General features: G+C 35.6%; 1 protein-coding gene across 1 annotated transcript; it reads left to right on the top strand.

Annotated features, from left to right (window-relative positions):
• The first annotated feature begins 7,382 nt into the window (after positions 1-7,382).
• LOC120279663 (inactive poly [ADP-ribose] polymerase RCD1-like) lies at positions 7,383-12,363 on the top strand. The gene is made up of 7 exons (XM_039286589.1): positions 7,383-7,735; positions 8,891-10,177; positions 10,378-10,619; positions 10,732-10,805; positions 11,273-11,461; positions 11,576-11,671; positions 12,081-12,363. The coding sequence occupies exons 2-7, from the start codon at positions 9,069-9,071 to the stop codon at positions 12,141-12,143; spliced, it is 1,773 nt and encodes a 590-aa protein (XP_039142523.1). The 5' UTR covers positions 7,383-7,735; positions 8,891-9,068; the 3' UTR covers positions 12,144-12,363.
• Positions 12,364-12,599: the final 236 nt, after the last annotated feature.

Below are 12,599 nucleotides of genomic sequence, written 5' to 3'. Positions count from 1 at the left end.
TCGCTTTTAGTGGTTATGCTCTCTCTACGCTGAGGGGTGTAAATTTCGGGGTTTGGATTCGAAATTAGCTTAGAAATTCGAACTCACGTAGGGCGCATAGGTGCGGACACGAATGCACCAGTTTATTGAGTGCGATCACGCCCATAGGTTTTTACCTTTTTGCCCTTTATCTTATCTTTAAAAATTTTAATTCTTTGCGCCTTTTTTTAAAGAACGGCTTCACGTTCCCGGCGTCTCTTCTCCCTCCGCGACCCTTCGAGAACCGCCTGCTTGGTGCCTCTTCGCCGTCCGCGTCTCCACCTTCCCAGCTGTTCGCTGCCATTAAAAACCCTGATCCATCCCAGATTCGATCTCTAGTTTTTTTCTTTCTTTCCTTTCACCCGAAAACTCGAGCACTCGTGATGTTCTCCGCTACGGTGTGCGAGCGAGAACTTGATCGCTGAATCTCGGAGAACAACGCCATCCGTGTTCCCTGTCGACCGCAAAAAGCGAGGCGAAATTGTTCTTAGGGGCGAGTGCTCTTCACGCGCCTCGATCCTATCGTCGTCCTCGCTTTTACGCTCCAACATTAGATCATAGATTTCCAACAGTCAATCCGCACAATCTCAGCAGCAGGATAAAATTATTATTTTTTTAGGGTTAATTATTATACAAGTTCTTATAATTATAAACTTTCTGTTTTTTTAATCATTTTAATATTTTTAGATATAATTAAATCTTCATATTTGATCGAGTTGAGTCTTTTTAGTCCACTGCAATATTTTTAGGTATAATTAAGTCTTTGCAATTTACACTTACTCATCTACACCGCAGACTAGAATGACCAAATTTAACTAAATATAAGAACTTAATTATACCTAAAAATATTACAAAAACTAAAAAGACAAAAAGTACATAATTACAAGGACATTTTTTTTTAATTTGAAGTAGTTTATCTCCTTTAAAAAAATTAAATTAAAAGGACATTTACAACAATTAAACTTTTTTTTATATTAATATATCACAAGTCATTTTAATTATTTTATAAAATATTTTAATTAAAATTAAGTAAAACAAAGTGGAAATTGCTAAAAACACCCTCAAAATTTGCAATATGCACAGATTCTCCCCTTAAATTTGGCTATCCATAAAAACCCCTTCATTTTGAATACAATGATTTTTTAAACCCCCCAAACATCTAACAGTGATTGATAGAGTTATTTTGGAATTTTATGGACGAAATTGTCCCTTGCGTGGGAAGTTATGGCAGGTGTGACAAGGTTTGACTATAATGCCCTTGGGTGCAATGAGTTTCTATTTAAAAATGAGGCTTCTATTTATAATATGAGGTATGAGGTTATGTTTAAAAAATGAGTTTCTTGTTTAAAAAATGAGTTTTATATTTTAAAAAATGAGTTTTTTGTTTAAAAAAATGAGTTTTCTGTTTAAGAAATGAGTTTTTTGTTAAAAAAAAATGAGTTTTCTGTTTAAGAAATGATGTTTCTGTTTTAAAAAAATAAGTTCTCTATTTAAAAAATGAGTTTTCTGTTTAAGAAATGAGGTTTTTGTTTAAAAACATGAGGTCTCTGTTTAAGAAATGAGTTTTTTGGGGAGTGTATTTATCATCCCCAAAAATCTCTTTATCATGCGATTGAGTCGGGCAGTGAGACAAAGCATGCGACTCACAATCACAGTCACGTTGCATGAAAAATGGGATTTCGAACCCTAGAATTTGATCTTCACTTCGATCTAGATCTCGATCTTGCCGGAGAAAAAAAGGTCGCAACCTTTCGATGCCTTCGCACGACGACGAGGAGCGTGCGGTTTTCCCTCAAGGTCGACGACGAAGAAGATGAAAGAGATGAGGTCGACGACGGGGAAGGCGATGAAGGCGAAGACAAAGACGGGCGAGATCGAACCCTCATCGGTCGCCGCTTCCTCCCTCCGTTCCTCGTCGCGACTTAGGCACCATGGATCCAAACCCCGGAATGATCCCTAACCCTAACCCTATTGCTATCCATGTTGCGGTCTCCGCGATCGAGAATGGTTCCGTTCGAGTTCGAGTCGTCTTATCCGACGTCGCCATCGAAGACCTCACACTCCGACCGCCGAGGAACGTCGCCAACCGAATCGCCAACGCCGACAAAGATTTCTCCTTTAAGACCCCACACGAGCAGGCCACCTTCGAGATCGCTCGCCAGATCTGGAGCTTAGCACTTAAGCGTTGGTGCGAGATCAGTGACGATGAGATACTCAATGTCCCTACTCAATGTCCCTACTCAATGAGGTTTCTGTTTAAAAAAATGAGGTCTCTGTTTAAAAAATAAGCTCTCTGTTTAAAAAATGAGTTCTCTGTTTATATGCTTGTTTGTCTTTGTTTAACTATCGATGTTTCTGTTTAATATATTGCGTTTGCGTTTAAAAAAGTGATTAAATATCGTTATTTCTATTTAAATATGTACGAGTGACGAAGATTAATTGGTTTTTAAGTCCAGGATTAATTTATTACGTAAATATTTATTTTTCTGTTTAAATATTAATGTTTTTGTTTAAAAAATGAGTTTTCTGTTTTAAAAAATGAGGTTTCTGTTTAAAAAAATGAGCTCTCTGTTTAAAAAATGAACTCTCTGTTTAAAAAATGAGCTCTCTGTTTAAGAAATGAGTATATGCAAAAAAGAATGCAAAAAAAAATGAAAAAAATGTATGCAAAAAGGTTTAAGGGCAATGATGAAATTTCATAATGCAGGGGGTAAAAAGGAAGTGAAACAATAAAGGAAGGGTTGTCTGAGGTATGCAAAACTCACAGGGGCTGTTTGGGAAGTTTTGAAATTATCGAGGGATAAACAGTAATTTTTCCTAAAATAAATCTTAAAAATTGCGCTTAAAAACCACGGTATCTTTGTATGCAAGCCTTGAACATCGGAGCGCCAAACTCCACGTCCGCCCGAAGAGCAGAAGCACTGGCGTCGCCGAGAGAGCTTGGAGGGAAAGGGAGGCCATCGCCATGATTCTCAATCCAAGAGAGAAATGCTTCCTTGAATTCCTCTCCCGATCAAGTACTTCCATTCCAGCTTGATCTTTGAGTAAACGGCACAGTAATCATGGATCTTGTTCTTGCTCTAATGTTTGCGTTAATGTCTACTCTGTTGTTTAGATTTCAGTTTGTGATCCAGCAGTGAGTAATGGCGACCAGGTTGCAGAGAATGATGGGATGAATCGGATCGAGCTTTTGATTGAGCAGCAGAGATTGAGGATTCAGGTTGAATTCATCGTTTTTTGTTTTATCGAAATCGATCGTTGATTTGCTTGTTTTAGATGCGGATGTCTTGAATGTTTGTGATTGAGTAGCAGTGAGCAATGGTGGAAAGGTTGCAGAGAATGATCGGCTGAATCGGATCGAGCTTTTGATTGAGCAGCAGAGATTGAGAATTCAGGTTGAATTCATCGTTGTTTGTTCATCGAAATCAATCTTTGATTTGATTGTTTTAGATGCGGATGTCTTGAATGTTTGTGATTGAGTAGCAATGATTAGTGTAGAGCAAAGAAAACAGTGAGAGAACCAACATCTACTATGAGTTTTGATGTCAATCCCTTCATCTTTGTAGAGAAATAGGATCATATAATTCCAATTGTGATTTCAATGAATTTGACTGGGCAACTGGTGAGTGCTTGATCATTTATTCTATAGTGCACTGGTTCTGATATTTTGTGAGATATATTTAGGTTGAAGTCTAATAGTGGTGATGATGACCAATGATAGATAATGGAGATGAATGGCATGCTAACAAAGAGGTCCTTTGTTCTTGTGTCCATGTGTATGAGCTATCAGAGCAATATGCAAGTTGGAGAATGATTACTCCATTAGATTTCCTTACCAACCATTTCATTTTACTACGGTGAAATTCATCACCTATTCATGCCTCAAGTGAGGAAGAGGATGGTAGTGGCCTTGGAGGTATGAATGTGTTCTCTAATTTTATATTAAATAGGAATAAAAAAAATATGTTACTAACGGATAATTGATATTAATAGTTGTTTGTTTATTAGGCTCCCCTGGGCCCTGGTTGTATGTATTTGCTAATTTTTGGTCTTCATAATTGGTTGTATTCGCAGAATGACTATGGATGAGTACCCTTCTCTTCATGCTAATGTATGTGGTTCCCTGTATGGCTGCATCTGCACAGCCATCAGCAAATTTACCTATTTCTATCATCTTAAATCGGTTTATATATATATATCATTAGCAATCTTGTCTTTATTTTTTAACATCCTCAACTTGGTTAGTTGGTTACTCTATTTTTTTAGAATACTGTAATCAAATCAACCTTCATGAAACAAAGCAAAAGCTGTTGGTTCTTGCATTCTACCTTATATCCACGTCATAGGAGCATTTAAAGTCAGCATTTGAAATGCCATGGAAGGAGCTCAAGACGCATTCTCATGGTATATATTCTCACTTTACTGACAAGCATTTGCATTGTGCATTCTCTTATTATACCTTGAATTTCATTACATGTTGTTGTTAGTATAGTAAACTGATGATTTGAAATGCCATGGAAGGAGCTCAAGTGCCTGTGCATACTGGCACAACACCCAGTCATTTGCTTTAAGATCTGTGGTGTAGTGTCTTTTTTTAATTTTAGAAATCCATACCCATATATTATGAATTTGCCCTCTTTGGTTGATTTCCAAATGTCATGATCCATGGCAAATAAAACGATTAAATATTCTTTCACAAAATTATATCTACACTGAGATTCAGGTCAATTATTTGTTTTGCTAAACAAAGCTTGGATCCAGAAATGAGGACGTCTTACTTCAATGCTCAACTAATGAAGGTAGTTTATATTGATTTATTTCTTACAGCATGTATCTGTTAAATACAGTATTATCTTGTTTTTCAACTCAGCAACTTTCTTCACTGTAAGCATTCAATATCCTGCTTCCAACATCATGTATTGGGGTACATGCTTTTCCTAAAAATTGTTTATAAATATGTAATGGCGTTGCTCTTAGTGTTCTCTGTTTGCTTGCTTCTAGTCCTATGTGAGTTTGTTTCAAGTGAAAAATCTTGTGAATTGCTCCTTGAGTCCTATTTAACTACCTATGACCACACATTGAGTTCATGCAATCAAACATAAGATTTGAACAGGATCTAAATAGAATCAAACACATTTTATTAGCCAGGCCCTTGTGGTGTTTCATCAAATGAATCTACAGATCTGGGTTTGTCTTCTTAGGCAACATTTTTTTTTCCTCTGTCACTTGATTAAATTATAATTGAGCAATAAATTTATGTAGCTTACATTTTTGTTGATGGGCAAGTGATGAGTAGCCTTTAAGATGCTTCTTTGAAGTCCTTAAGTCATAGATCATCTCATCCAAATAGAATTATTAGTTCATGTAGGGCTCCATGAAACTGAAATCAAATAACTAAATTTCAGCTTTGAATCTGTTTGAGTCAGCCAATTCTGAAATTATGTTGCTATACTTCTATTGGCGTTTTACATGCCCATATTGAACAAAAACAAATTCATGAATGTTTATGTCTCAAAATCTGGAATTTGACAGAACTCATTGGCCTATTATTAGCTTTAATTAATTATGATGAATGCCTTTTCTTTTACTGGTAGCTGTACATAAATGGTTTATTTAGATTAAAATCCTCCACAAGTTAAACTTGAAGCAGTACACGTATAGACAGGCAACCATGGAGTTACACCTGCATTATCAAATTCCAGCAAATTGAACTACTCTTTATCTTTTACACTAATTTTAATTGTCTTAGTGTTTGTATTAGAGGATTACCTAGATTTCTATTATTCTATTCCACCTTGATGAGCTGAAAGAGCAGAGGGCAGAGTGCGATTGATATCTAAAAATTGAGTGGGCTCATTATCATAATTTGATTGTCTTTGAATGTGCTCTTGGTTTTAAACTATTTTAATTATCTTACACTCTCCAACTTGTAACTGGGATTTGCTTGCCTTCGAACTTTGCAAATTACTCTGTGTACCTACTTTGCTGCAGCAGCTATGACATCGCTGTGAATTACTTGGTCCTGATTTAGCTATTTAGAAGATGATGCAGACAACAGTTGCTTTAACTAGTTTTTCCCTGACTTCTAAGTTCTCACGTTTAATATCTCTTGTCCCATATTTTGGCATGCTTTATTAGTTGAATTAGCATCATAGATTTATGAATTCTAATTTGATATCAGTAAATAGGACACAAAAATCACAAGCATCAGTTGATATACTACTACTTTTGATCCCTTTGCACAACATGAACTTTTTTATGTTGATGAACATGATTATCATTAGTGTGCATCTGTTGTATATGTTTTTTTTTTGTTTTGTTATTGTCAGTGATTGACTTCCTTTTGTTGCAGAGTTTTTCATTGCTTCTCTCAATCAGTTTTAACCAGATTTACTACTCACTTTTACTCCCAGGTTTTGACAAGCCATGCCAGGTATGAACTGTTAAACTTCTTGTCTTCTCTAATTTCTATATCTTTTATTAGTTCCTAGAATGAGAATGTGCTTTCAAAGTCATTAATAACCAGTTTAACCGACGAAATTACACGGTATTCATGGACAAAATTTCAAGTAAAATTTGGTCCTCCATCAATTGAAATTTCATATTGCATGACTCTTTAAAATAACATTTAAGATTGAGCCGTTTAAATAGAATAGCATAACCTTTGAAAGGGATCATTAAATATAAAAATCCAAGTTGAATTATGTGTGGTTTAAAAAGTCATACAAGTACTCTGTCTTTTAATGTACACATAGTTGGACAAAAGCATGGCTCTAGATGTCGGCTAGTGCTTTGTCATAACACACTCAACTCGCCCACATTCTCAATACATTCACACACGCACACACAAATAATACCAAATAAAAATAAATAAATAAAATCAGCACCCCAAACATGTTACACATTGATTCCCAAGTTATTATTACATTATTATTTCATTAAACTATGAAAAAGAAATTACCAAGAGGCAATAGGAACATTTCTATCTCCATGATTTCCATTGATATTTGCCCATTACTGTAAAGATATATAATATAAAAGATAAATAATTAGAGAAGACAAATGGCTAATAATAAGTCAATAATAAAAAAGCATATAATACTTTTAATTTCTTTTTTTTTTTAATGGCATTGTTGCGCTCTTTATTCTTTGTTTTCATATTAACATCAATGATCACATACACTTACGTCAACTAATTATTTATATGTTTTTTTGAGAAAAATAAACTAATTATCAATTTTTTTAAAAAGGTATTACCAGTTCTAATGATAATATTAGCACATAGAACGCAAAAACTTCACTAGTGACGTCATATTAAGCCAACTGAATTAGAAGTCAAGACGGTAAAAGTCAACCAGGAACAGCTTTAACTTGTGGTTCCCACATCCCTGATTTAATTTCATCCACGTGTCCATATCACAACCGCCCATTCGGTCCACTTAACAATCAACTCCCAACCAACGGTCAGATCTCTCATATCAATTGCGTTAGTTCATCCGAATGATCTAAGCCGTTCATATTGATATCCACTTCCTTACGTTTAGCGCAAGCAACGAGACGTTGATATTTCCGCCCGCCTCTTCCTCGCCGTCGCGCCTCTCCTCCTCCTCCTCTTCCTCCTCCTCCGTCTCCATCTCGAGAGAACCAGAGGGAACGAGAGAGCTAGAGAGCCTTTGATTCTTGCCAACATGAAGTGCTTCTATCTCGAGTTGCTCAGGTATTGATTCCTATTTCCTTATCCTTCTCTAATTGTTCTTTCTTTTGTGTTTTTTTTTTCCCTATGATCTCTTGGGAATAAAGTTTTATCGGTTTTAGGTCCTTGATTGGCCGGATCAAGGCTTTTTATGCTTTGATTTGTTGATTTTGTTGTAGATCTGTGGATTCTGAAGCGATTTGGGTAGAAAAGTCGTTAGAAGGAAAAAAGATTTGACTTTGTTGTTCTTTTATACCGTTCTTAAAAACTGGATTTTGGTTGTTCCTTGACATGCTTTAATTTTTCATGCTTTGATTTTGATGCTTTAATTCAGCTAGAGTTTTTAGTATTGATAGTTTAATCTGTATGTTTGATAAGATGTGGATTATGGTTTGGAATTGTTATTATTATTGAGACTATGGTCAATTGACGTATTTGTTAATTCTTTTTCATTGTTATTGGTGTTAGTCTCTGTTATAATGATTTCTGAAAAATTACCATGATTGTTCAACTCTGGCTCAGTTGTTTATGTATGTTTTCATATAAAAGAAGTGGAATCCTTTGAATTGTTAGGTCTACCACAAAGTCAACACATATTGGATTACTCTGGCTGCAGTTGCTGGTTCCTCCAACTTGGAAACCTTTTTGATTTTTGTAATTTGTTCACTTTGGTTGTTTCCTTGGTTCTGAATAGTCATATATGTGCCTTTTTTATTGTGTCCGAGCAGTTGATATTTGTTGTTGCATTTAAAGGGGAAAGATTGAGGCTTGCTTTTGATAGTATTTTGGCTGAATTTTGCATCATCTAAAATTTTACTTCTACTTGTCTATGGGTTGTGCACAATGATTCTTGTTAGAAACAAATATAACTTCTTTCACTTGATTCATTTCATTATCTGTTTTTTTTTTTTTTTAAATTATGTTTACATCATTGATTGAGTTTTCGCTGAATCTGACTATTAAGTTTATTGCTGAGAATGCCTTCCATTTGGTATGTCTTTGTGTTAAGGATATTTGATTCCATTTTATAAAAATTCATGTTTTCTATCTTCATCTACTGTGTAGCATGGCCTATATTTGCCTTTTGCCAGCATGTATTTGGTGTTCTGCCTTGTTTCGATTTCCATGAGTTGGTTTTTATGATCAAGTATTTAAGTCAAGCATCTTGTTCTTATTCAGGATTACCCAGCTCACTGACTTCATCATCATCAGCAGCATGAATTTCTTTGGGCTATACAAGGAGAAATTTGTATATTACTAATAGAACTTGTATATACTATTAGATAAATAGGCTTCGTGGAGACCGGTTTGTTGAAAAGAATTAGTTACTGGTTGAAGTTTACCTTTTTTAGCAAAAATGGAACTGAAGAACGTAAAGGTGTTGGGTAATGGAAAGAAGGCTATCACTGATGTTAATCATGCAACAATTTTTGCTGATTGCTTCACTGATGGCGATGGCGGCCCTGTGTTGGGACATCAACAACGGATTCTAGATCAATCGCCTGAAAATTGTTATAGAAATGCAGCAACTGAGGATGGGAAGGCTGGTTTCTACTGCTGTTCACAGAAACATATGCTTCAGAACTACCAGAATTTTATGAAAAGTGGCTTGCCACAGCGTGTTCTGTTTTACCAAGACGATGAGTGGAAAGATTTTCCGAGCAGCATCAATAGTTTAGTTCGTGAAGATTTCAAAAGAAAGAAGGCAGTTACTGAAGTAATTCATGAGAGCCAGCGTTTGTTGCTAAACTTTTTCAGTATGGTTTTAATAAACTTGGGAACAGGTTTTCAGAAGCCAGTTGCTTGGATCGATGAACATGGTAAATGCTTCTTTCCGGAATTGTATTCTGAATTCTGTGCACCAAATGGATGTTTTCACTCTGATAAAGGCCATGATGTTCATATGAGTTGTAGACAGAACGGGACACGCGAACCTGAGACGAAGAATGTCTTTGTGAGTGCAGCTGAAAGCTCAAACTCTGAAGTACCTGATTATGCAATTATCTCCAATGGAAATCATACCAAAGAGATATCTACTGGTTTCCAAGAAAGAGCTGAAATTTATGAAACAACAGGTGAAAATGAATTATGTCCTCTCCTAGCCACTGGACCTATCCAGGAGAAGTCAGCTAAGCCTGCTACTGTTCCAGATGTGTATAGTGCTGTACAGAATATTTTGTTGTTGGGCTTGGGCCAATATATTGCTCCAAAGGACATCGTAGGAATATTCAGAACCCCGTTATTAGATAATATAGGCCAAGTTCGCTTTAAATGTTTCCAGGAGCATGTTGATCTTACAAAAAGTCGTCGTGGCAATGCAAATGTTAGATACGCTTGGCTTGCTTCTTCCAAGGATGTTGTTGAGGATGTAATGTTGAAGGGTGTCATGCAAATAAAGATGCCTGCATGCGGACCTATGTATGGTCTTGGTGTTCATCTTGCTCCAGCTAATTGCTCTGATATCTGGTGAGCTTTTTTTCCTTTCTTATCTGACTTTCATCATGATATGTCTCCCACGTCAACCCTCAGGTAAATGATTTTATTTTTGCATATTTCATTGATATTCAATGGTCAGCTGCTTCAAACATTTTAGTATGCCTTTCACCTGGGTGACGATGATAATCTGTTAACTTCAAAATGGTTTCCTCACTGATTGTTCTTTTCAGTGCTAGTTATTCTGGGGTTGACGAAAATGGTATAGTTTATATGGTGTTATGCCGGGTTATAATGGGAAATGTGGAACTTGTTCAACTTGGATCTAAACAGTCCCAGCCCAGTAGTGGAAGTTTTGATAGTGGTGTTGATGATCTCCAAAAACCAAAGCATTATATAATATGGAATACGCATACAGATACACACATCTATCCAGAATTTGTCGTGACTTTTAAATTGCCTTCTAAAGCCAAAGGTAGTTTTCTTGATGATCGTTTGATTGGTTACTAAATTTCATGCGATGTTATTGCAAAGTGAACAATTGCAGACGTAATTATTGACTTTTTTCCTTTTCACTGTTTCTGCAGAATCTTTGGTTGGCAAAGAAAGCATGTCTAATATATCCGGAGTCACAAATTCTAGTTCTCATAGCGCATCACTGGTAAGCTGAGTTGCCAATTACATATGTGGATTGCTTTATATACTGTTTGATTTCGTATGATATGGAAGAGCACTGTCAGCATCAAGTTGTTTAGCACAGCTTTTTATTTATTTAGTGTATTATTATTATTATTATTTTATTTGCTGATTGAGATTTTATTAGCAATGGGCCAATGGTTAAGATGCACCCACAGTGAATGGTCTATTTCTTGGAACTTTTGTTCTGTGAAAATGTTGTGAATAATAGGATCATTGTAGGAAAATGCATATTCTTATCCAAGCTTTTAAAGAGAAAGTGATCATCCAAATTTATAGTTGGTGATTGTGCACTTCTGGGAGAAAATCTAGAGTTGGTTTATTTTGCAGTTTCTAATGTTGAATTATTAAATGAAGACATTACAAAGCTATCATATCACACAACAGTTGTTTTCTCCCTTTTGTAATGGAAATGCATTTTTTCATGGTCAGGATGGAATCTGTTGCCAATCACTTTCAGCTCAAACAAGGGCATTTCAGGGAAAAGTTCAGGCTTCTGAAAAGGCCACCAAAACTCCCACATCTCCTTGGATGCCTTTCTCAATGCTTTTTGCCGCAATTTCTACTAAAGTACCTTCTCAAGATATGGACTTAATTAGTACTCAGTATGAACAATTCAAGGTCTGCAATTTTGGAAGAGTCTTCATTTTCATGAATTTTTTATTTAGTGATATCTTTTCCATTAACCTTTTATTTATCCTTTGATACTTGACCTCATTCTTTTGATTTCATCAGAGGCGGAAGATAACCAGGATAGACCTTGTTAAAAAGTTGAGGCAGATTATTGGAGATAAGCTTTTGATATCCACTATAACAAGACTTCAACACAAGGTGTGATCTCTTTTCTTTATGTCTTTTGCTTCTTATTTTCGTAGGGTCCCTAGTTTCTATATTGGTGGGTATTAACCTCATTTGAATGTCTATTCACCTGAATAAATGCTAGACTAGGATTTATTCAAACTTTCTCCATTTATGGACATTGACACTCTTATTTTCTCTAGAATTTTTTTCTTAGTTATTATTATTATTTTATCTTTATAATCTTATGCTGTTATGCTACTATCTGTGTATGCTTTGCGGTCTGGTCTGCATCTGTTGTTTCTGTGTTGGAGTGTCATTTGTTTCTTTTTCATTTTTTTATGGTTTAAGATGAGTCTCTTGCCTAAATAGGGGTTTTCAAGAGCTCAACATATTGACATGTTTTTCATGCTTCTGAGTCATTTCTCCTTTTAACTTGCAGCTACCACCAATGGCAAAGAGCGAAACACCAAAACCATGGTACAAGTCTGAAGCCAAACCTTAGTTTCTAATGATAGATGTAACTGTGTGAGTTGAGCTCCTTGTAAACTTGAGCAATCATCATAGGTATTGTGATATGGGTGCATTGTGTTTTTTCCTACTCTCAGTATTGTCACTTATAATATGTAGTTCAACAAGGTGGATAAACAATGGAGCTATTCCATAAATATTATGTTTAATGTTGACTGACTTTTAATTACTTAATTTTCCGCTCTTCGTCGATAGTCTTCTTCTATATGTGCAGATGTATGCCAAGAGTTGTACATTAAGGTTGAGCAAGTCCTCAAGAAGAGTCAGGTGACATTTTTCTATAATCTATCAAATGTGGTTAATTTGAGATTGATCTTATTTTTCCTGATAGTGATGTGAGTATAGCATTGATGTTAATTGTGAACTATGTTTTGTAATCTTCACTCTGAGGTAAAGCATTCTTACTGTGTTCATTTTTTATATATAAGTT

Source organism: Dioscorea cayenensis, chromosome 16, assembly GCF_009730915.1.
Source record: "Dioscorea cayenensis subsp. rotundata cultivar TDr96_F1 chromosome 16, TDr96_F1_v2_PseudoChromosome.rev07_lg8_w22 25.fasta, whole genome shotgun sequence".
NCBI classification, from domain to species: domain Eukaryota; kingdom Viridiplantae; phylum Streptophyta; class Magnoliopsida; order Dioscoreales; family Dioscoreaceae; genus Dioscorea; species Dioscorea cayenensis.
Note: the sequence above shows the minus strand (reverse complement) of the source record. Positions and strands in the feature narration are given on the sequence as shown.

Coding starts and splice junctions, on each gene's coding strand:
- LOC120279663 (XM_039286589.1), top strand. CDS start 9,069: ATGGAACTGAAGAACGTAAAGGTGTTGGGTAATGGAAAGAAGGCTATC. Junction 10,178..10,377: donor GCTAATTGCTCTGATATCTG/GTGAGCTTTTTT, acceptor TGTTCTTTTCAG/TGCTAGTTATTCTGGGGTTG. Junction 10,620..10,731: donor ATTGCCTTCTAAAGCCAAAG/GTAGTTTTCTTG, acceptor CTGTTTCTGCAG/AATCTTTGGTTGGCAAAGAA.